The 24,871-nt window shown below is 36.5% G+C and overlaps 2 protein-coding genes across 2 annotated transcripts in view; one reads left to right on the top strand and one right to left on the bottom strand.

Annotated features, from left to right (window-relative positions):
* Nucleotides 1–36: 36 nt before the first annotated feature.
* LOC125073486 (26S proteasome regulatory subunit 8) lies at nucleotides 37–1,450 on the top strand. The gene has a single exon (XM_047684336.1). It carries the CDS (start codon nucleotides 173–175, stop codon nucleotides 1,379–1,381), a length of 1,209 nt encoding a protein of 402 aa, XP_047540292.1. The 5' UTR covers nucleotides 37–172; the 3' UTR covers nucleotides 1,382–1,450.
* Nucleotides 1,451–1,632: 182 nt separating this feature from the next.
* Nucleotides 1,633–24,871, bottom strand: part of LOC125073269 (putative vitellogenin receptor) — a 34,133-nt gene continuing 10,894 nt past the window's right edge. The window contains exons 6-36 of the mRNA XM_047684020.1: nucleotides 23,396–23,650; nucleotides 22,894–22,991; nucleotides 22,270–22,377; nucleotides 21,581–21,765; nucleotides 20,603–20,795; nucleotides 19,580–19,742; nucleotides 18,779–18,925; nucleotides 18,249–18,398; nucleotides 17,542–17,667; nucleotides 16,523–16,667; nucleotides 15,652–15,761; nucleotides 15,358–15,450; nucleotides 14,788–14,940; nucleotides 13,779–14,096; nucleotides 13,568–13,669; nucleotides 13,178–13,328; nucleotides 12,855–12,940; nucleotides 12,112–12,260; nucleotides 11,673–11,749; nucleotides 10,462–10,649; nucleotides 9,688–9,837; nucleotides 9,233–9,434; nucleotides 8,288–8,440; nucleotides 7,656–7,767; nucleotides 6,443–6,562; nucleotides 5,853–6,076; nucleotides 5,395–5,719; nucleotides 4,695–4,846; nucleotides 4,177–4,260; nucleotides 3,797–3,881; nucleotides 1,633–3,384 (exon numbers count right to left, since the gene is read on the bottom strand). Coding sequence (XP_047539976.1) covers nucleotides 3,289–3,384; nucleotides 3,797–3,881; nucleotides 4,177–4,260; nucleotides 4,695–4,846; nucleotides 5,395–5,719; nucleotides 5,853–6,076; nucleotides 6,443–6,562; nucleotides 7,656–7,767; nucleotides 8,288–8,440; nucleotides 9,233–9,434; nucleotides 9,688–9,837; nucleotides 10,462–10,649; nucleotides 11,673–11,749; nucleotides 12,112–12,260; nucleotides 12,855–12,940; nucleotides 13,178–13,328; nucleotides 13,568–13,669; nucleotides 13,779–14,096; nucleotides 14,788–14,940; nucleotides 15,358–15,450; nucleotides 15,652–15,761; nucleotides 16,523–16,667; nucleotides 17,542–17,667; nucleotides 18,249–18,398; nucleotides 18,779–18,925; nucleotides 19,580–19,742; nucleotides 20,603–20,795; nucleotides 21,581–21,765; nucleotides 22,270–22,377; nucleotides 22,894–22,991; nucleotides 23,396–23,650 — 4,700 coding nt within the window. The 3' untranslated portion in view covers nucleotides 1,633–3,288. The remainder of the gene's footprint in view (nucleotides 3,385–3,796; nucleotides 3,882–4,176; nucleotides 4,261–4,694; nucleotides 4,847–5,394; nucleotides 5,720–5,852; nucleotides 6,077–6,442; nucleotides 6,563–7,655; nucleotides 7,768–8,287; nucleotides 8,441–9,232; nucleotides 9,435–9,687; nucleotides 9,838–10,461; nucleotides 10,650–11,672; nucleotides 11,750–12,111; nucleotides 12,261–12,854; nucleotides 12,941–13,177; nucleotides 13,329–13,567; nucleotides 13,670–13,778; nucleotides 14,097–14,787; nucleotides 14,941–15,357; nucleotides 15,451–15,651; nucleotides 15,762–16,522; nucleotides 16,668–17,541; nucleotides 17,668–18,248; nucleotides 18,399–18,778; nucleotides 18,926–19,579; nucleotides 19,743–20,602; nucleotides 20,796–21,580; nucleotides 21,766–22,269; nucleotides 22,378–22,893; nucleotides 22,992–23,395; nucleotides 23,651–24,871) is intronic.

A 24,871-nucleotide genomic window follows, 5' to 3' on the forward strand; every position in this document is an offset into this window, starting at 1 on the left:
GCAGTTATTATATACTCTGTGGTCTCACAGTGACTTGGAAAATATAGCTGTCATTGTCATTATCCCCTTATACTTGTAATTCATTCTGCGTCGTCTAATAATCTCATGATTGCCGATTCAAACAATTGAAATATATATTTCGATTTAATTAATGTAACTGAGAAATATCACCATGACGCTTACTAAAATGGAGGTGGACTCCGTGAAGGGTGAAGGATTTCGGCCGTACTACACAACAAAAATCGAAGAACTGCAACTAATAGTAGCAGAAAAGTCCCAAAATCTTCGACGTCTTCAAGCTCAGCGTAATGAGCTCAACGCTAAAGTTCGCATGTTACGTGAAGAACTACAACTCCTGCAAGAACAAGGTTCCTATGTAGGAGAAGTCGTCAAGCCAATGGACAAAAAGAAGGTACTCGTCAAAGTTCATCCTGAAGGCAAGTTCGTAGTAGATTTAGACAAAAACGTTGATATCAATGATGTTACTGCGAACTGCCGCGTCGCTCTGCGTAACGAAAGTTACACTCTTCATAAAATATTACCAAACAAAGTCGATCCTTTAGTGTCTCTTATGATGGTAGAAAAAGTTCCAGATTCAACCTATGAAATGGTAGGAGGTTTGGATAAGCAAATTAAAGAGATCAAAGAGGTGATAGAACTGCCTGTGAAGCATCCTGAGTTGTTTGATGCATTGGGTATTGCACAACCTAAAGGAGTGCTGCTGTATGGTCCACCAGGTACAGGTAAGACGTTGTTAGCGCGTGCAGTCGCCCACCACACTGAGTGTACCTTCATCCGAGTCTCGGGTTCTGAACTTGTGCAGAAATTCATTGGTGAAGGAAGTCGAATGGTCAGAGAACTCTTCGTTATGGCTAGAGAGCATGCTCCATCTATCATTTTCATGGATGAAATTGATTCTATTGGTTCCTCTCGTATTGAGTCTGGCAGCGGAGGTGACTCTGAAGTACAGAGAACCATGTTAGAGCTTCTTAACCAGTTGGATGGATTTGAAGCAACAAAGAACATCAAAGTAATTATGGCCACCAATCGTATTGACATCCTTGACCCAGCTCTATTGAGACCTGGTCGTATTGATAGAAAGATTGAGTTCCCACCACCGAATGAGGAAGCTCGTTTAGACATTCTGAAAATTCACTCTCGTAAAATGAATCTTACGAGAGGTATTAATCTACGTAAAATAGCTGAGTTGATGCCAGGGGCATCTGGTGCAGAGGTGAAGGGAGTATGCACTGAAGCAGGCATGTATGCTCTCAGAGAACGCAGAGTCCATGTCACACAGGAAGACTTTGAAATGGCAGTAGCCAAGGTGATGCAAAAGGATTCCGAGAAAAACATGTCTATCAAGAAACTATGGAAGTAAATTACTATTCTTTTTTGTTCTATTATTCTTAACTTTTATGTACTAGATAATAAATAATTGATCTTAAAATTCTTGTTTTATTTTCATAGTATTGTCCTTAGTTCCTTGCTAATTTCCAGATGTATTTTAATATCTCAGTAAATACAAGTAAATACAGCAATAATACAAGTCACACTGACAAAATAATACCCCATGTGAAGGTTATAAACTCCATTTGATAAGTTATAACTCCAAAAACAACAAAATTTTATGAATAAGCATTTATTATATCACAGAATTTGGCCATTATGTACATTGATCATTAATGATGAGCCTAAAACAATAAATATATATTAATAACAATTTACAATGAAGAATTAAAATTATTTTATATTGTGTTAATACAACCTATTATAAATTGTATTACATATTTACAAATTATACAAATGAATCAAACTCACAAATTTCTAAAACACATATTATATTTTTCAATCTATCTTGACCACTACATTTATTCCCTTTATTTTAATAATCCGAAATATTTATATTCCACATTGAAAACATTGAAGCAAGAAAGAAGTTCTTTATGTAACGCATCTATTCCAGTTACAACTACTGTACATATTTTGACTTCATTTTATTTTAATTTGTAATAAATATTTTATTCCTCATTGAAAGAGTATTTAATTAAAAAAAGTTATATAAATAACAAAACATGAATTATTATTTATTTTAATACATACAATTACAGTATTAATGAACAAAAGAGTTTTAATTATGCTCTTACATAATTAACTCATTTTAACAGTTAATTTACAGCTCAAATACCAACTGGTATTAGCTTATTCATATATCATATATAATATTACCACTGACCTACCAACAAATGGACTAAACGAAAAAAGTGTTCTACATAGTCAGTAAACTTAAAACAATAATAAATTACAAAAATATAAATCGTAATTATTTTTTTAAGTACATATGGGTGTTCTCAAACCTATCGATCTATGGTCGAATAGTAAGTTAACACGTTGACTGCCACACAAAAAAAGATTGTTATAAAACTGTAATTTTGAATTGGTAGTGCTGTATATAAAATTTCTTATTAAATAGTAGAACAACATTTGAAAATGACATGAATAATATTTAGCATAAGCTCAAATGAGTGACGTCAAACGCGTTACTGTCGATCGACGATTTGTTACAACATCAAACGATCGATCGTTGATTATTGAGTCGACGTCGATTTACAATATTTACTGTAACAAATCATCGATACATTTTATAACAGTTACAATACATTCCCGACTTTATTCCGAGAAAATTTCGACCGAACCGCAATTGGATCGCAAGTAATATAGGAAAACTGCTAGACATCAACGATTAAATTGCGATTCCATTGCGATAAAGTGAAAATTTGTTAGTACTCTATTATTCTAGAATAATTGATCAATTGCCGTTTGATCCGATATTTTATCGAACGGCTAAAAATGACATCAATTTATTCACATCGAGCGACGATCGATCGATTGGTGTGGTAACACCCTCAGCCATCATACTGAGATTGAACCAAAGGGATACCAACGTCGGTTTTATTTTGCGATTATCTTCTCTCTACATTCGTTTCGTTTCTATTCCCGTTAACATTTGAGCGAAAGTCGTCCATTTGTTGGCGTGTCATAGCGACCTTCCCCGGCTTCGCAAGGGTTAAATTTATTAACAAATAAAATTATATGTTATAAATATAATGTATACCCTATATCACTCAGTAATAATATAGCTTTCCACCAGTGATTTTTTTTTAGAATTAGATCATTAGTTCCGAAGATTATCTCTACATACAAACAAATAAACATTTTTTATTATTACTATTAGTATTGATAACATATTTACAACATTCTGACCACCAGAAGATAATTATTAAAGATTTATTCTTTGATCATTCTTCTGCTTTCTCTCACATCTAAATCAGACTCTGTATCGGAGAGATCTTGATGTGTATCAAATGATAAACCTGATGTGCCCTGAAAAAATAAAAACTTGTTACGTGAAATTTTAGCTTATTCGTTTAATATAATAAAATCATATTGTACAATGCTGGATCCGGGATTAGAACCAGTTCAAATTTAGGCTAAGCTTGTCGCTGGTTTTTTTTCGATGCGGCCATTCATTTTTATAACTAGAAGGTAGGTATAGTATATTCCAATCACGAGATATGTGAAGCAAAATAAACAACTTTGACAGAGAATTGACGCGACATCATTGGTCAATAAAATTCGAAACTTTGGAACTAAAATTAAAGTCGATATAAATATTAGCGGCTTCAAAAACTTAGAAAGAGATTTATAGATAGGCAATTTTACTACTTTTTCTGACCTAACCTAACCTGATAAAATTTAATGATAATAATCATAAAATTTATAGCAATTAACTCACAATAGGCTTAGATTTCTTATGGAAGGACTCTTGCCACATGTTTCTTACAAATTGTAGTGGATTTACAAATTCATGTCCCATGCCGCTGAAAAGGGAAACAATAAGAATTAAATTATTAATCATTATCTAACATTAGATAAATACATTTAAAAAATAAATATCAAGAGTTCCTTTTATTGTTTGTAACTTTTGCTACCAAGCTTGGCTTGAAGTTAAATTTGGCAACACTACCCCAAGTTTTTTTGAAAAGTTCGTAAGGGTGTATCTTATTCGGACCGACAGATAAATGCTGACTATGTACTTTATTTAATTAAACCACAATAGTCCATCATCTGTTGAGCATATTCGTTTTTATTAATAATAAAATAAATACCACCCACTTGATAATGTAACCGGCTTCCGGCATATCTAAAATGGGGTTTGACAGATGGGTCATTCCCTCCGGAGTATTCTGGTACCGCACTCTGCAATGGGATACAGAAATTTGTTCGTTTTTGTGAGATTATGACAGTGCGCATTGGTTGGGGCCATACTTGATTATTATAAAAAAATAAACTCAAACTCCTATGGAAAAAAATACTCGCACCTCATTGGTCAATGTATTCGGCTAGAGCTTATCGAGACGAATCCGACATGTAAAACAATCAAGAAATTATTTGGCTATTGAAAATTATATTCTCCTTTGGAAGCTCGTTTTATAGAACGAACTTGTGTCTCTTGAAATTGACTACATCGTGGCCGAAAGCGGTCCAAACGTAATAAAGTACACATTCGAATATAAATAAACGCTAGAAGTCGTTATTTATTTAGAGATAAAGTATTTTTATAGATTATATATCAAATAAGTTGATAAAAATTATTAAGGTTTCTGTCCAATCGAATTGCATTATAAACTCACTGCATATAGTTTGCTGCATTTTTCTTCTTCGTGAGCCGACGCACGAACAGACACACGTAAAGAGCGAAGAGAATCACTACCAACGTCACCACCACAACAGGCAATGCGCGTGTAGAGCTCGTTCCTATCACCACACCTTCGAACCGCGCCAGCTAGACACACCGAAAATATTCGGAGATAAAGTAAGTTTTCAATGGAAATAAACTATATGTAATATGAAAAGCTAACTGCAAGTCAATTTAATCTTTAATATTATACTAAATTTATATGTTTCACCACTTATTCGCCTATTTTACTTTAATTCGGTCTATTTGATATCGACCTTCTATTGGGAATGCTTGCTGAGGTTGATTGGTTGATGACCAGCATATGACTTGTCGTGCTACAGCGATAAAGCGTCGTGCATAGGGAAAAAGGCCGTCACCGTGCCTCTTCCCCTAAGGCAAGTTTCACGTAGTTAAAAGCGGTGCTCGACTCGGGAAGGTCAGCAGATGCGTTTGTAAAAACGATCCCATAGCCCTTCACATCCTTGGCAAGTTTCCTCACAAGAGTATTGCTAGGTCTAAATCCAAGAAAACACTGTTCTCTCTTGGGCAAGGATACATATGTACCCGACGGCATCCAAAAAAAAAATGCTCTGTATACTTTGCCGGCAAAAACACGGCGTACAAATAGAAGTATATTTCTATTAACAACTCACTTCACTATCCTCGACCAGTGGACACGTCCCATCACTAGTCCAGGTCCCGTCGTGACAAACGCACTGTGGACCCATTGACTCTATCACGCAAATATTGGAACAAGTGATCGTTTCGCAGTCATCGTGGACGTCATCCCTCTGAACGCTCTCGTGCTGGATCACGAATGCGGTGCCATTAGGTAAATGGCTGTAGGGGGTGCAAGTCTTGGAGCTGAACAGTAGACAGCGAATTAGATGGGTGCCACTGAGGAGGTATAGGTGATCTTCGAACAGCGCGAGATGTTGGGGAGAATGGATGGTGGGATTATTGGAGAAGATGGTCATCCTGTAACAGAATTAATTGTGAAGATGTAATTATCTACTTTAGAAAATTTTAGTATTCTCTGCAATCGCTTTTCGCGTTTAGTGTTTAAAATATTTAGAATTAACTAAGAGTGAGGTATTTGGCAAATACTCACATCACTTTACCATCATAATCCACTTGCATTATACTTGAAGGATCACTTGCGATGTACACAATCTTGGAGAAGGAATCAGCAGCGAGACCAGAACAGCTTGCCACTGAAGTCAGGTCTGATACATTCTTGCCTGAGAGAGAGGCAGATCGTACGATGGCTTCTGTTCCCTCACTGACGCAGAAGAACATTTTATAGTTCGCCGGGTCAACTACCAGGGCGGTCACCTGATGGTCATCAGTTTTTTATTACTTAAGTAAAAATCACGTTATTATGATCAGTTATCCTTGAAATAACTTAATAAGTGAGCTTTGTTTATTACGAGTCAAGAAAGTACGTAGTAGCGAGGGGCTAAATATTTAAGCAGATCTTGGGGTAATGAAAGATACAGTAATCTGTAAATCATAATTTTCAAAGTTTTTTAAAAAGTTATTAGTTAGTTATTTATAAAAAGAGAATGACGAAATAAGGATTTCGTCAATATTTAAGTTATATTTTACTATAGATTTTTAAAGCAGTCTTCTTCTTCAATCCAATAATATGAACCATACAATTGAAGTTAAAACTTAACTTAACTTATGCATCGGCCTCACCTTTGCCGCGGAAGGCAGCTGTAGTACGTGCGCGCACCGCCGGCGCCGGAAGTGACACACGCGCACGTGGCCGTGACCGTCGCTGAAGTACAAGTTACCTGTCACCCAGTCCGCTGACACCTGACACATTCAGCTAAGAGTTAATTGTAGTCAATCAATTCTGATGTAATATAACTACACTACAAACGGTCACGACGTAGATTTAAGGGAAGCTTCAGAGATATTTAACACCATATACGAGTACATGAAATCTTTTACATATATAAATAATAGGTCGGCGGACGGGCAAATGGGCCACCTGATGGTAAGTGGCCACCAACGCCCATAGACATTAACGCTGTAAGTAATAATAACCATTCCTTACGTCACACCAATGCGTCAACCTTGGGAACTGAGATGTTATGTCCGTTGCGCCTGTAATTACACTGGCACACCGACACACAACAATACTAAGTATTGATGTTTGGTGATAGAATATCTAATGAGTAGATGGTACCTCTCAGACGGGCTTTCACAAAGCTCTACCAGCATTTAAATCTGCAAGATTCTCCAAGAATATCTCAGACAAGGTAATTTAATTATGTCTGATATATAAATTATCTAACATGTAATAATAGTGCGCCAGCCAGCCAGCCAGCCAGCCAGCCAGCCAGTGTTACTGCTGGCACAAGTGAGAACATATACTATAAGTTCCCAAAGTTTTTCAAGTTCTTTTACGCTGTTTACAGTAAAGTGACACTAGCCGAAATCGTCACGTAAGGAATGCGTTGCGCCCATTGCAGGCGACCTTTTTCTCTCTTTCTCTTTGAACCTTTTTATTAAATATGGTTTCATAAAAACTATTTGAACTTAATTTCTGTTATTGTTTAAAATCACATGTCGTTTATAATAAATTGTATTTTTTGTCATAGTTACGTTATAAATTTATGTCATTGTGCCTGATGTTTAGTCCTTAATTTAAAAGCAGCTCGTTCCCAGGAGACCCTTCGTTTTTTATACAAAATAGGTAGGCGAAGAAGCAAATGGACCATCCGATGATAAATGGTCAATACCGCACATGCACTTTAGTGTCGTAGGAAATAAAACATAATAAGCCAATGCGTTATGACCCCTGTGCCTGTAATTAAAATCTCATCCTTCAATCCATACCAATTGATGCTGTTTGTAGTAAATTGTCTCAGATTGATCAAATTCAATCAGACGAAAAACATACCTTGGAAGGGACCCCGACGTTAGTGATCACACCAAATTCTGATCCTTTGTCATGTAAGTTCACCTCGACCAGCTTACCAGTTTGACTTGATGCTACGTACATTTTCCCACTCCTGAAATACAGGTTTGGTTTACGTTGATAGTTCGAAAAAATTTTTATTAACATGATACCTACTTATTAACAGAAACAAAATGAATTTAAAAATAAAGGCGAAGTGATTAAACGTTTATAGTTTTATGTTTTTGGTAGTAAAGATTAGTACGTGTGTTCTCAAAGGTGGACAGTTTGTGACGTCAAAAGAACTTGATATTTTATTATAAATGATTTCAAGTCATGACCTCTTAGCAATATAAAACTAGCAATTAGAACAATGAGACAATTATGAGTGGAATTAATTCTATACTAAAGAATCTTAACATGAAAATCATTGGCGAAATCTCCGCAAAAACTTACATTCAAACCTACCTACCCACTTTAGTCTAAACTGAAATCTGTTCAGCTGAGCAGAGTATTTGAACTTCGACATAAAGTTTTGTGGATATTTAGTTAATTACCTTCAGTCTTTAGATCATTAGTCGCAGCAAGTCGAATGGCACTCAATAATAAATACCAAAAATTTTCACACATCTTACCTGACAGCGATATCAATATCGCTGATCTCTTTATCATCCTTGTCGTGATACCGAAGGCTGTGGATGTGATTGGTCATGGACCACACGGAACTCTTTTTGGTATAGAGCACGGAGAGACGGCCGCGAACAGCTTTGCAGGAACGACGATCGGATCTAGTTAGAAGTAATGATGAATGAATAGAAAGAATGCTGATCTTCGGATGGACCACGCAAACACAGCTGAATTGTTATGTGATAAAATTTTGTTTAAAATTGATCTCGTGACTTTTTGCTCAGTGCTTGAAGCACTTGCTTGTGTTGGAATAAAATAACAACTTTCCTCACGATCAATAATTTATTCACCCTGAAGTGTTTCACTATCAAAACTTATACAAAAATTGTTCTTTGCTCGATCCTTCTATTCTGACAATTAAAGTAAGAATGCCAATCTATATGTTCACTCCTAGTGTTAAACATTTACAAGCCCCTCCTCCCACTGTAGCAAAATGCAGTTTTGATTTAATTTAAAATACAAATTAGTTTAGTCAAAACCGGATGTAGACAATTAACAACGTGAAATGTAACAACTATTGAAATCGAATTAATACTAATGGTAATATTTTTTATACATAAAAACAATAAAATATAATCACAATAAAATAAATGCTAAGTGCTAACACACTTGTATCAACAACTTCAATGGTAGCGAGGAACTAAAATGCATTCTCATGTTAACTGTGTACGTTAGCTGGTCAGACTGTTTACCAAAGCTTTTTCATGCAACGTACACGCTGCACGGACCGCAAGTAAAGGAGAAAGGAATAGATTATGATCGAAACAAGTCTCTCATTCTGGGATTATTGTTCTATATTCGAAAAAGTTTCGATTTACGTAACAATAAATTGATTCATCCTTAAAAACGTGATGGTTAATATTAAAACCAGAAAATTTACCAAAAACACCTACCTGAGTGCGTACCCCGCGTGGCATGAGCACACGAAGGAACCGGGCAAGTTGTGACACACATGCGAGCACGTGCTCAGAGCGCACTCGTCCACGTCGTGACACTTGCTTCCGTTCACGGTGTACCCGTGAGGACACGTGCAGTGCGGACCGCGTGGGCTGGGCTGGCACGAGTGCTCACACGTGTCCCGCGCGCACGGACTTTCTGTGATCACGTATAAGTCCCCTTTAGTAATTGTACATATTATAATCGCTATGATTAGCGCAACCCCTCGATTGCCCATCGTGGCAGCATTTCGTGTTCCTATATAAATGCGAGTATTTTATACATAAATACATTACCACTTCTTAGGGGAAAGTTCACTTAAATTTATTCCTATAATTATTTCGCTGATAAAAAAAAAACATTTTAATATGGGCTGAGTACTTTGTACAATAATAAATGAAGGTAGTCTCACCACAGAGTCTCCCCTCGTCGGAGCCGTCCGCACAGTCGCGCACGCGGTCGCACACGCGCGTCCACTCCACGCACTGCCCGCTGTCGCAGCGGTAGCCCTTACTGCAACTCTCCACTTGGTGGGACAAGTCGACGGGCAGGGTTTTGTTCACTACGGACGATAAACAATATCATTAGTAATTGTTATGGATTATAGGTAGAGGAAACGACGTCAGACAGACGTCAACTTATGTAAACCTACAGTACCAATGTCTATGGGCGTCGTGACATTATCAGATGTCCCATTTAATAGTCTGTTTTGATAGAATAAATAAAATAATTCCGTTAATTGCCAGTGAGCCAGTATATCTGTATATTAAGGATCACAATTTTTTTTATGGATGTATGTTCTCCAGTAAGCATCTTTTTTTGGGGACATCTATGATAATACCATCTTTTGTATGATAAATTTGTCTTTGGGCAAAAGATTTTTATTATTATTATTAATGGAAGGGCATTGTGCTAGCTCGTCTGGTTAGTTACTACCAAGTCATGATATATTCATCATACAGCAACACTTGAGTGTTGTTGAGTACCGACTTAAAGAGTGGATGAGCCAATGTAACTACACAAGGGATATGACAACTAAGTTCGCAAGTTTGGTGGTGCATTGGTGATAAAATAAATGATTAATATTTCTTAGAGTATTAATGTCTATGGATAGTGGTGACCATTCACCATCAGACGACCCACCCACATACCCGTCCGCCTAAATATGATATAAAAATATACTAACTCATCGCGCACGCCTCCGCGGTTTCGTCGGAGCCGTCCCCACAGTCCGTATGTCCATCACACCAGCGGCGTTGTGATAAGCACATGAACTCCTGCTTGCAGGAATAGTAAGACCCCCTGTACGATAAGCAGTGCAGGTAGCAGCCAGTCTCGTCCGTTCCGCCCGGACAGTCCACCTTTCCGTTGCATCTGTCATTTGCCAACAACAATTACATAGTTCGTAGGTATCTCTTTTAAATTACTGACATTAGTTATGTTCAGTCTGGAGTAAAGGATTATATAGATTATATGGATAGTTGACTTTCAGGCAGGATATATTATAAACATGTATAATTGTATTTGGCTAACTTAACATCATAATTTTGTATTTTAAATGTTGAAAGAGACTACTACTGATTTGATTGCCTGATCTTCTCGGTAGAATCTACATTCTGAACCGGTGATAAAATTAAGGTAAGTTTAAAAGTGCTTGTTTAAAAATTGGATCAAAAAAGCAAATTGGATTGAATAGTCGAAGTTTGTCGAATTATGTATGAAAGAATAGTAGAATGGGAAAACAGCTAAACGTCGTGCCGGCGTTAGCCATGAGGCGACGGCCCAAGGAGCCAAATTGGAGAAATCTGGTGTCCCCTGCTTCTTATATAAACTCAACCCAGCGGTCCTCGACTCGTTGCAATTACGTTCGCTACGAACAAAAAAAGTCGTTACTTAGAAAACATGCAGTTTTCTAAGGGCCGACTTGGACCTTCCCAGACCGACCCTGGCCATGTAAAAGGTCGAAAGCATGTACAGCCCTGGGGGCCTATATGGTTAAAGCCAGTCTTGGATTCGATAGCGATAAAGTATCAATTTGTTACTGGAATTAAGGCCCTAATACTTGTTACAGTATACTTTATTTCAATTACTCCAAACTTCAATTTTTACATACATAATTATTCACATTAATGACTTAAATAAGTACATTAGTAAGTACATACCTTTATAAAAATAAAAATTAATGAAGAATTTCAGGTAACATAAACCCAACCAGTATTTATTAGCAAGCCTGGGGTTTATACCACAACCATAAATCATCAAGTCGCCTATTCCCCAGAAACTCTGGGGATGTTCAACTATACTAGCTTGACCTTCTTGACATGCGAGAAAATAGATAACAATACATCCGTGCTTATTCAACATATAAAATTAAGTAGATTGTTTAATATATCTAACCGAGCTGTCATGGGCAAACAGATGCTGCTGTTGTGTTCGCACGCGTACTCCCATGGCATACACGTCAGCAGGTTTTCCTGTTAATGCAAAAGACTTTGTACTCAAGTAGATGTTCAGGCGATTTGGCGTTCGAAGTCCTCTCGAATTAATTTTAATCATAGACGATGTTATCAACTTGATGTGGTACTCGTAACTTCACGCAAAATTTTAAGGTTTTTCACTATTTAGTTCCTCAGGACTCCGCAATACAATTAACATTGTTAAGTTTTTTTTAAATAATTTAAAATATTAGGTTTTTGTAAATATAAAGCCAGATTTAGAGGACATCCGGGGCTTCAGCCCTCGACCACAATGTAAATATACATTCGATTTTAGGTATTCTTACTAGTAGCTAACAAAATCATCTACTTTCCAAAGAAAACTTCCACTGAAAACTCACCGACTCTTCAAACAACTCCGAAATGTCGCAGTCATCCTCATCATCATGATCCTCACAATCATACTTGCCATCGCAACGCTTGGACAAATCTATGCAAGTGTTATTTTTGCATTGGAACAAATGTTCTGGACAAAGATACTCATTGCTCTCTGGAACAAAGTAATTCAATTGGTAAGCGACAACAAACTAAAAGGACTTGCCAACCCCCTAGTTAGATATTGAGCTGTGATGATGTGACGATGATGGAAAATATCTTTAGGAAACCTGCATTTTCCGATGAAATTAGTAAATGGTACATTTACCACCCACATATATGAACGTAGATCTGTTTTAATTATTTTTTTCAAATTTGACTACCTTTTGTCACAAGGTCTGAGTCATTTAATATATATTTTTTTTAATGAACAAACTAGAACATATGTTATCATTGTTAATTTTCACTTCACACTAACTTGAAATTATTTTTTTAAATGTAATATAAATATTTTATTTTGTTATTGTTTATTGAATGTTATTTTGTGTATTTTAATTTTTGATTATTTTGACTTTGAATTATTGATATTATTTTTTAATTTGTTATGGGATTTTATAAATTGATTTATATTGTTAAACTTAAATGAGGAATTATTACAATAATGTTTTGGTAGTCAACTTAGCTAACGCATTGGTTTAATGTAATGTTAGATATAAGTTTTTTGAAAATAAATAAACTTTATTTCTGTAAATATCTGAAATGTTCTCACCACAATTTATTTCGTCAGAACCGTCAGCGCAGTCTTCCCCACCATCACAGTGCCAAGTGATTGGGATGCAGTTGCCGGATCCACACCTGGTAAATGAATTAAATCAAGTTGAGTACCAAATAATTAGGTATACGATTGACAGTGTCGACATAGAGTACATAAAAATACTCCATAAAATTCTTTCGGCCAAATAATGTCGGTAAGAACGACGACTTAACTTTTACGAGTCCCGTTCCTTATCGGGATGTATCGTAAGGAAACATCCACAACTTGATAGCAGTTGTGTATGAATGATACAGTTAAGGATATCGGGAGATACCGACATAAACTCGGTGCGAAAGCAGGTGCCGGTGTCGCAGGCGGCGGGGCTCTCGTCGGAGCCGTCGGGGCAGTCGGCGCGCCCGTCGCACGCCAGCGTGCGCGACACGCACAGCGCGCCCGACGCGCACGCCCACTCCCACTGCGCGCAAGACACTGCAACGCGAATATCCAAAACCATTCACAAAACTATAGCGCAATGATGTGCAACACACACCATGTGTGTGTGTATAAGTTTCCTCATTCCAGCTAGACAACAACGTCGGTCCGTTAATAAACATTGAAAATCGTGAACATTCATTGGTTTGTAAAATACAATAATAATTTGTAAATTATTATAAATACAATATATAATTATCTCAGTAAGCGTTGTAATATTTTACTCGACAACTCACCCACGCTTGTATTTCCTTTGCAAACATCGTTCTTCGATATACAGACACCGTGGCAGTTCGTTTGATCATGTTTACAAAATAGTGGAGACTGTGTTACGGGTGCTGAAAAAAAAATTTTAGTGGGAAACCATTTTTTTATTTTTTTTATTTTACGACCAGCTCTTTAACATAATTTATATGACCGTTGCATTAAAATAAACAATTTTCTTACCAGCGCACCCTTCTTCGTCCTCCCCATACTTGCAATCCTTGACCCCATCACATTTCGCAGTCTTCAGGAAGCACTGATTGCTCCTGTGGCAGTACAACTCGTCGGAGCGACAGTGTATAATTTCCAAGCAGTCTCCGTTCACCATCTTGAATCCGGGCGAGCACACACAGCGATGCCCAGAAGTGTTCCCGTTGCGCGTCTGGACGCACACGTGCGAGCACGGCGCGCCGCCCGCAGAGCATGCGTGAGCCGCGAGCGCGCCCCGCGGGGGGAGTGAGGTCGCGAGCACGTGCAGGTTTGTGTCGTTCGGGAATATTGCTAGAATGTTCCACTCTTGTATACATTCATTCTTTGATATATAATATTTTAAATAAATAATTTTTTATTATTAAAGTGTATATGTTGATCTTGAGTAAATACAACAAAAAATATTAAAAACATAAGATTACAAAAAGTAACATAAACTACTAAGATATTTTAAGCTTTAATTTAGAACTAATTTCTAAATATAAAAATTTCCAATAATATCAGAAAAAAAACGAAATTTTATAATAATTATATTTTTGGCACCTACCCCATAATTTTTACTTTGTTGTAGGACTATGTGCAAGGCCGCCTGGATAGGTACTACCCTCTCATCAGACATTCTCTGCCTAATAGTAATACTTACGTAATATTTTGTTACGGTTTGAAGGGTCGTGGTCCCCAAGGTTGGTGGCGAATTAACGATGAAAGGGATAATATTTGATACAGCGTTATGTCTATTTGTAATGGCGGTGATCACTTACCATCATCTGGCCTATTTATCAGTCCGTTTATAAGTAATTTCATCCATAATTATATAATTTTATAAATAGCTTGACTACGAGAACACCTGTCGTATCCATACATACAAATATGCTGAATGTATATAACCGAAATAGCTAAAAACCATTCAAAAGTTACAGACAGACAGACACACCAACCATTACTCATATATATTAGGAGGATAGTGTATATATTTACTTACATAATTCAATTCGCCGTATCCTATGTGTAGCTTCGTGAACGTCCGCCCAGTACAGTCTAGACGAGTGTCGGTCTGTCCAGAACAAGTGCGTGCTTGTCGAAGCCACACTACCGATAGTTGTTAACACTTCTCTGAATACCTCTCTGCCTTTGCCTGATTTAAAAAATATTACATCAATAAAATATGGTATTTTGTAAGAGTACTTACTATCCGACACTGATCTCCAGTTTTCGAAATGATCACAGTTTAGGATTTGGTTAGTTTAATTGATCTCATCATTTTAGTTATTTACTCCATCATTTTTTTAATCCTTATTAAAAATATACCAACTGAAATAAATGTAGTTGAATTTCAAGTCAGGAGAATGTTATTATAAATGATACTTTGAGCTTCTGTAGATCCAGGAGAATTTATATTTTTACAGAACTTTTGGCAACATTTAAAAAAAGGCGGTGTGTTTTTTCTTTATACAGGTAAAATGTTATTGTTTATACACGAACTTCTCTTAACTCTCAACAATTCCTGACGCAATATTATTAATTCAATTTCTGCTTGTACGTCTACACTTACCTTCAGGATGCATGACATCTATGACCCCTCTGCCTTCATCAGATATGTATACAAGATTCAAGTCGGGAGAATAGCGGATTCGAATGTTCGGACCTGGGTTATAACCACAATGAAATTAAGATACAAAAAAATGGCGAAAAATATTTAAAAACATTTTTTTAAGTGAGATGAAGCCTACATTTCTTTTTAGAATCAGCTCTTAAAATAATATGTGAATCAAAAGGCACTTAATCGTCGCTTATTGCTTTAATATCTGGCTCGTAAAATTAATATGTAGTTCTCCTCCAAACTTACCAATAATATTGTTTAAGAGAACGTGTTGCCTGTCTTCGCCGTCCAGTGCTATGGAGTCTATGTGGATTTCATTGTTTTCATCACTCTCCAGAACAGCGACCAAAAGTTTCCTGTTTAAAAAATAATTAGAGAACTACATAAAAAGTAGATTCTTTGAGCATCCAAAGATTCTATCCACCCTGGTTCTAATCTCGAGTCAGGTTTATAAAATGTTACTGGGTTTTTCCAACAAAAACGTACTGTACAGCGTACTGCATTATAGTATAATATGTTCTGTACCTTTAGATAGTTCATAAAATTATTACGATGCTTATAATAAAATTGAGCAGAGATGGCCCGGTGGTTAGAACGCGTGCATTTTAACCGATGATTGTGGGTTCAAGTCCAGGCAACCACCACTGCGTTTTCATGCGCTTAATTTGTATTTATAATTCATCTCGTGCTCGGCGGTGAAGGGAAACATCGTGAGGAAACCAGCATGTGGTTAATTTCAACGAAATTCTGACACATGTGTATTCCACCAACCCGCATTGGAGCAGCGTAGTGGAATATGCTCCATACCTTCTTCTCAAAAGGAGAGGAGGCCTTAGCCCAGCAGTGGGAAATTTACAGGCTGTTAATGTAATGTTAATGCTATAATATAAAAAGGAATAATAGCAATGCCCCATTAAGGAACTACTAGTATTCCTATTTATCCTTCTAATTAAGCCTAAAACTTGTAGGAGTAGGGGTGGCAATGGCTTAAGGGGTTAGGATCGAGTCTTTGACTCTATACATTGTTGGAACAAGCCTTAAGCCACGGCTTCTTTCATTAAAAAAGTTAAGCAAATCGTCTTTCTCCTGACAATTATGGAAATCTTTTAACACTTACCCATAGTCAGGCAACAAACAGAGACTCATCGGTATCTCTTCATGTGTAAAATAGTAGATTATCGCGCTGTGTCTGGTACTCAGGGAAACTACTTCTATGAGACGACGACCAGCGTCCAGTATGTACAGAGTGTCCGATACGAAATCTGGATTAAATTGTTGTAAGATAATTGTATAAGCTGGTTCAACTTTGCTTGCAACAGGCAGGCAAAGTGGCCATTTTAATGGATGAATAATCTCTCGTAAATACAACTGCGCTAATAAAAACATACATACTACACTTATCGTATATTAATACAATTGTTGTTTTTCCTTATTTAAAGCTTTGGTATATGCCGATTAGGTATTTGGTAATCCTGAAAATTAAACCAATGATTGCTAATAAGTTGTCTATTTAGGAAAGATATATGATTCCTGGATCTTCTCGGTAGAATCTACTTTCTGAATCGGGGGTAGATTTACATTTCATTCAACACTGTAACCTGACGGAGCCCAGATGGCCCAGTGGTTAGAACGCGTGCATCTTAACCGATGATTGCTTGTTCAAACGCAGGCTAGCACCGCTGAATTTTCATGTGCTTAATTTGTGTTAATAATTCATCTCGTCCTCGGCGGTGAACGAAAATATATTGAGGAAACCTGCATGTGACTAAATTCAACGAAATTCTGCCACTTGTGTATCCTATCCACCAACCCGCATTGGATCAGCGTGGTGGAAAAAACTCAAATCTTCTCCTCAAATAGAGGCCTTCTCTCTAAGTCTTAGCCTAGCCGTGGGAAATTTACAGGCTGTTACTGTAACATGACAATTAAAAAATGCTTGTATAAGCCTACTTGAATAATGAATATTTTAAAATTTAAAACGTTTTTAAATTTCAAATAGAAATGCAAAGACTTCAAACCTAAACAAAGAATTACAGGAAAGGAAAACCGAAACATAATTCATGACAATCTCTTAGACTAATATATATTTGCGTATATTCCAGTCTAAAACAAAAGGTAATGGAAACGAGAGCTCACCATAATCCATGTCGACGACGTTTTCTAACCCCTTGTTCATGAGTACATGCGTAATCCCGAGCGTAAAGTCGCTCAAATTCATGTAGTTGATAGATTTTTGCTGACTGTCATATATGTATAGGGTATCTGTAAGATTAAATTTTACCAATTTCTATATATTCCTTATTTAATACCAGTTAATTCACTGATCGATATTCGAAACATATTTTTAAATATCAGGTAAGTAGGTGGACTGACAAGTAGGGCGTCTGATGGTAAGAGATCACCACCGCCCATAGGCTTTCTGCTATAAGAAACCTATTCCTCATATGCCCCACTGGCTTGGGAAATAAGATGTTATGTCCCTTCGGCGTGTAGTTCCACTGGCTCTCTTCAAAACGCAACAGAATAATATTAAGTTCTGCTCCTGTTTGGCATTAGAGTGTGTGGGTAGTACCTACAGACGTGCTAGCAAGAAGCCCTACCATCAATAGACGTTACAACGTTTGAGTACCTTATTAATGTTGGAATTCACAATTGTGATTATCTAGGAGGGGTACCATAATATTAATGATTAAATGTGTATGCGACGAATATGTGAAAGAATAAACAGAAAATAAGTTAAGTTTTATAATCGTTAAAACGTACACAATGAACGGATTTCTTTCAATGAATATACTTATTATGACTCATTGACAATATACGATTGCGTCCAAGAACACCCTGACCTCTGTAGTTGTCGTAGGCAAGAGCTTGCAGCCGGTCGACGTCCAGATGCGTGTCGTGCAGCTCCGGGTTGCCGATGACGTCACGGCGCACGCGCGTCACGTGCGAGCCCGCGCCCACCAGCACGAACTGCGGCCGCTCGCCCGCGCGCACTGGAAACGACAAAGCACATCCCCAGAATATTAGTAGCCATCATAGAGTCCACGCTGGTACCACCTTCAAATAGATTTCTGGAATCCGCTTCTTCATTTGCAGTCGGACGATTGTGTTTAAATGGATAATGAATATTTTAAATATTTTTAATATTCGACATTATTTTCAATTCGAAATTGCATCCATTTGTAAATTAATGAAAATGTAGTAAATTTAAAGGAATAGTTTTGATCAACAAACACATTCAGTCAGATTCTTCAATGAACTTTCCGGAATATTCCATTACTCCAGAAAAGATTATGTGTTTATATGTATTTAATGGTTTTGTTCATTTTATTTGAATACTTCAAATAACACACGTATACAGTAATCTACTTACCCTGGCAACGATTTCCTATCATTTCCATCGTATCAGGGCAAGCGCACACGTGAGTCGTGTTGGAGGTGACCAGACAGATGGCGCACAGGTTGTGGTTACATGGGTTTTGAGTATTTTTCATCAGAATTGGATGGTAGAGGTGCATATCTGTAAAAAAATATAAAAATATACTTTATTCAAGTTGGATCCTACGAGCACTTCCGTACTGTCTTTTTACATGATTTAATTAATTTTAAAGCCACCACTACCATTAATTCGGAGTATATAACTCAGTAGTAGTTACTCTTTTCTAACAATCACTTACAAAGATAATTGAATACAATAATTGAATCCTTACTTATCCCGTATGGAAATCAACTTTCCCCAAAGAAAGATGAATTGACTTTGGGGAGACGGAATCCAGTGTAAATCAGACAAATGAATTCTTCAAACATATTACTTAAAATTATTACCATGAGGTGACATTACGTATGATCTGACTATTTTAGAGACATTCGTAAGTTTTCTTTTGTAATTTATAGCAATATTGGTCATCAAAGACGAATGAGACGACACGACATTGTTCCGTCCTATTCCATCTCCACTGGTGACAGGACTGAATAACCAGAGGATCAGAATTGCAGTTCAATAGTGAAAATTAGCGAGCAGTTTTGTCAGAGAAAAAAAAAATGGATACAAAATATTTATAGCAGTCGATTTGATACAGAACTTGTTTTATGATGGACGATTGATAAGGTACAATTTTCTAGAATTAAATGAAAACTCAAACTAAACTAAATGAAATTTCAAGTTATGACTCACCAAACACAGGCATATCCAATCGAAGCAGTACGTTTCTATTGAACGAGGTGCCGTGGATTTTGTCTGCCGTCAGGATGGTGTTCGTTGTCCAGTCGCTCCAATAAACTGTGTTCTCGAACACGGCCAACGAGTATGGGTGGTGGAACGGCTCTTGGAATAAGAACTAGAAGAAATTGATTTTAATTTTTTTACAGACCAACCGTACAATACGCCTAACTATTATATGTCCGTCAATAATGCTAAAATAGGGCGGAGACAATAAAGAATTCAATTATGTACCGTCTTGTTTCAAGAACAAGGCTTATTCAACTTTTAACTTATTTTAATTCTTTAAAACGACAGACAACATTATCGTATTAAGATCCTTACTAGAATTTCCTCACCTAGTTTGTATGAATCAACGAATATTGCAAACTGTTAATCCATATCTATACTAATATTATAAATGCGAAAGTAACTTAGTCTGACAATCTGTAACGCTTTCACGGCAACACGACTGAATCAATTTGATGAATTTTGTTACGAAACAGGCTTAAAACACAAGGAAGAATGTAACCTACATTTTTAATTTTCTTAGACCAAACGTATGATCTCCTAACACGCGGCCGAAGCCGCAGGCGAAAACTAGTAGTGTATAATTTTAAAAATAAGTATATCTACAAACAAACGAAGTATCTTAATATTAACTACAAGCGAAGTTTCAAAAGTTAAAGGCTTAAAGGCTGTCAAATGTTAAAGAGATAAAAAAAATATAAATACAATTAAAAAAAATATTTGACGACCTCCGTGGTCGAGTAGTGTGTACATCGGTTTTCATGGGTACGCCACTCCGAGGTCCCGGGTTCAATTCCTGGCCGAGTCGATGTAGAAAAAGTTCATTAGTTTTCTACGTTGTCTTGGGTCTGGGTGTTTGTGGTACTGTCCGTTCCGTCTGATTTTCCATAAAACAAGTGCTTTAGCTACTTACATTGGGGTCAAAGTAATGTAAGTGATGTTGTCCAATATTAAAAAAAAAAAACTTACATATACAACCTTGTCCTTCAACCTAACCACTTTGACTGTCCGATCCACAAAGTATAGTCTTCCATTTAAAGAGTCCAGAGCTAAGCCTGTGGCGAAGGAACTTAAGTTTCCGACGAGGATATCTGATTGAGAACCATCCATCCTAGCTGACATGATAACTGCCTTATCATGCCAATCAGCCCAGTACATAAGTCTACGTAAAAAACGAAAAAATATCTTAATTATAACAACATAATACATAATTATTAAACTATAACTGATAATTTTTGACATTTATTAAGGAATTCAAAAGGACTCGCTAATTGAATAAAATTGGTCCACGATTTAATATACAGATTTTTCTCATAGCAATGCCTCACCGGGACATTTATTCACCTTGCTACGCAACTGCTCAGTGCGCAAATATAACTCGTTAAGAGTCTGTTTTTTACTTTCCAAAACGTCCCATAGTCTCTACCCTAGAACCCCGATATACTGAGACAATTTGTGTTTTAAATTATTGAGTTTTTTGTATAATTTAAATTCCGAACAGATGATAGCTTTACATTCACTGTTTGACGATTTGACAACTTGACGATTTAAGGGCTTCTAAAAGCGTAATGATGATTTTGATTAATTAATAGTACGATTTAATTTTGAATGTCCAATTTCCCCATATAACTAAGTATTTGAAAGTAGAAGTAGGGCTTTAAGCAAGCCCATCTGGGTAGGTACTGTATACTCATCAGATATTCTACTGGAAAACAATAAACCTTAGCATTGTTGTTTTTCGTTTTGAAGGTTGAGTGAGCCAGTGAAACTTCAGACATAGGGACTTAGTATATTAGCTCCCAAAGTTAGTGGCGAATTGGCGATGTTAGGAATTTCTTAAGGCGCCAAAGTATATGGGCGGTAGTGTCCACTTGCTATCAAGTCGCCCAAACGCAAATCCGCATACCTATATTATAAAAAAAAAAAAATATTACTAAAAAATATTACCCTTGTTTAGGTTCTAAGGTGACAAATCTAGGGTTTTTCGTGTTTGCTGGTAAAGTGGTACACAGTGAGCCGTCTGACCGACACACTGAGATGATCCCTCGCGCCGTATCGCTGAAGTATATGTTGTCTCCGAGGAAGTCCACTGCTATGTCTCCTGGGTCTTCTATACCGAAAGCTGCTAAGACCTAGAGACACAATTGCACTAAGAATCAATGATTGCAAATCTTTTTATCTATATTAAAATTATGAATGCGAAAATAACTCTGCCTGTCTGTTGCTCTTTCAAGACCAAACCACTGAATCAAACGAATTAAAATATTTCTCGGGAAAACGTCGACGAAAACCGGAACAAACTTGTATCTGAAATCGAGTCTAAATTAAGCAGTCTCGGACTGGGGCCGGCTACACCTAATCTACTTCAACCCCAAGAAGACGCAAGTTATTTTTTTTTTATATTTTGGATATACTACTGTTTTTATATATATATAGACATACATATAATACACATAATAATCGATACGGAAATCATGTTAGCTGTAAAAAACCATTTTGAAATATTTGAGTAAATAGCCCAATTCTAGAGGTTAATTTTCGAATTAATTTATTATTCCAAATAACTCAGTCGACTAAATAATCTGATAGGATTCACGGAAAAATCGTAATATAAATAAAAATGTTGATGAAAATACCTGTTTGGACTCAGCCATGTTATGCAGCTGCGCCCTCATGATTGCCTGGTGACCTTTTGCCGTCTCTACCCAATACAGATAATTACCATCATAGGATACACCATGAGCCTGGAACAGTTACACAAAATTAAATCCTAATCGTCTCGGGATTTATCTCTAATGTAGAATAGATTGAATGTAGGATGTTTCTACGCCTTGATTCAACTTGGCCCTGTTTAATTCTAAAATACTTTAAGAGGTTTTCCTACTTCAGTTATTAAATGCCTATTGTATGCCCATGTAACGTGCCTTCGTTTTCTACACGTACGGCAGTATCTAGGCTATGACGAAGGGTGCAGGGTCCTATGACGAAGGGATTAATTTATTTATCATCAATTAAATAAATTAACTAGAATTTTCTTATGAACTCCGAGCTGAAAATGATAATTTGACTTTGACTTTGACTTTGTCAAAAGAAAAACCCAATGACTTTTTATCGGCACAATCGGAGGCATGGTCCCAGGACCTTAGTACCTGCGGCCTTATAAGCTCACATCACTAGAGAAGCGAGCGATATTACTGCCTCTATTTTACTTCTCAACCTGCCAGTACCTACCGGATTGTAAAGTCTACACAAAAACTAACCTGTTTGATTCCTGTCGCAACAATGACCTCTTCTTTGGACTTCACTTTCACGTAACGAATATCATTTTTTGTACTAAAAAACAATAACGCCTCCGGATCTAAAAAAAAAGGAAATCTCAACAATCGTCGAACTAATTAAGCTACCTGTGTTCATTTCAAAACGTTTTAAAACTTCATAACAAACAATTCATCGAAATTTCGCGAAAATCTGCAAAATGATTTAATGATGCAAAATGATAAGATGAGAACAACCGCATATAACTTTAATTCTCTCTATTATACGATGTATGTACTGTACGAAATATAAAGGTTTTCATAGTAGTACATCATGTAAGAGACAGGAAAAAGAGACAAGAGAACCAATGACGTTCTGAAGAGAGGGATAGAGAGTGGCCATGGCGGTGATTACGGGCAAGCTATTCAACCTTTGCCAAATTGCCGACTTTATTTTTTTGTTTCATTAAATCTAATGACAAAGTGCAAACAAGGGATACTGTCTTACCTGGAGCGAAGCACAAGTATTTACTGATTGTATCCATGGAATATCCTTCTTCGCAAGAGCATGTATAATAGCCTGCTCCGTTATGGCACTTTTGGGAACAAACAGGCATTAGATGCTCGCATTCGTTTATCAATTCGCATCGCTTGCTGGTATCGTTGAAGATTGCAGAGCCAAGGCACATACAGGTGGGTCCCGTCCGTCGTGGTTTGCATTTTGTACTTTTTGGACAAGTGAAGTTTCTGCACTGGTTGTGCCCTATAATTCATTTGGAATCATCGTTTTGTATATATTTATATGTCACTGTAAAAGCTCGAAATACGGTAAATCTTAAGATTTTCCAGTAAAACCTAAGATTTACCGACATGAGTTGGTAAATGTAAGTATTTATTATAAAGGGTCGACTTTTTCGGACTTTTACCATTCCAACCTAACCAAACTTAACATGTAAATCCCAATATTTACCAAGTGAATAATGGTAAAAGTTCGAATCCCAAAGTCTTATAGACATTTACCATTCATATATATATATATATATATATATATGTTTATATATTGATAAAAACTTTATTACACTTAATTACAAAAATAAATTAAATATATTTTAAATACGAAAGTAAGTTTGTTCGTTAGTTACGCTTTACAAAAATTTTTTTTTTTTTTTTTATATCTTTATTTAATTAAGGGGCTTATATTTATACAAAATATGTCAGTCCCATTGTTCTCTTACAATTTACCTTATCTAATACAATATAATACCAACTTATTTCTCGAGGTTACATGATTATTAATTAGCTATATCTTATATTAAATTTTTAGAGAGGCTGCATGTGTGCCAGAACTATATCATAAATAGTTTTGGCCGATAATGTCGTTGGTTCTGTTAGGATACTTTGGAAAACACCAATATCTAATAGATTCATATTTAATTTAGTAATTGCTGTAGCTCTCTCTATTCTGTTCTTGGCACATTCTGTTAAGATATGGTATAAATCTTCCAATTTGTTGCAATATTCACAATTGGGTGATTCTACTTTTCTCATCAAATAAGCAAATTTTTTTGATGGAATGTGTCCGGAGCGGCATCTTAAGCCTATCGTTATATACAACTTTGACAATTCACAATTTTCAAACCACGGTTTATGAGGCGGGACATTCTGTATAGTTTTATACCATATTCCTTTTTCCGTTGATCTTACTTCCATATATTTTTTCCAGGTTTCAAAGCATCTACTTCTAACCACTTTCAAATATTCCGAGTAATATGGCTTTACTTCTATATCTGTTCCAGTTATTACAGCGTGCTTAGCAATTTTATCCACCTCCTCGTTACCCTTTAACCCAATATGAGAGGGTATCCACTGTAATCTTAGTCTGATACCTTTCTTTAATAAATAATAAATTTCGTCTAATATATAATATGCTATAGGAACACCCCTTAATCCATGGGCGCATTTCATGATATGTTGGAGTCCGCTT

The sequence above is a fragment of the Vanessa atalanta genome, chromosome 24 (assembly GCF_905147765.1).
Source record: "Vanessa atalanta chromosome 24, ilVanAtal1.2, whole genome shotgun sequence".
NCBI lineage: Eukaryota > Metazoa > Arthropoda > Insecta > Lepidoptera > Nymphalidae > Vanessa > Vanessa atalanta.

What these genes read in the sequence shown, in the direction of transcription:
- LOC125073486 (XM_047684336.1), top strand. Translation starts at nt 173, where the DNA reads ATGACGCTTACTAAAATGGAGGTGGACTCCGTGAAGGGTGAAGGATTT.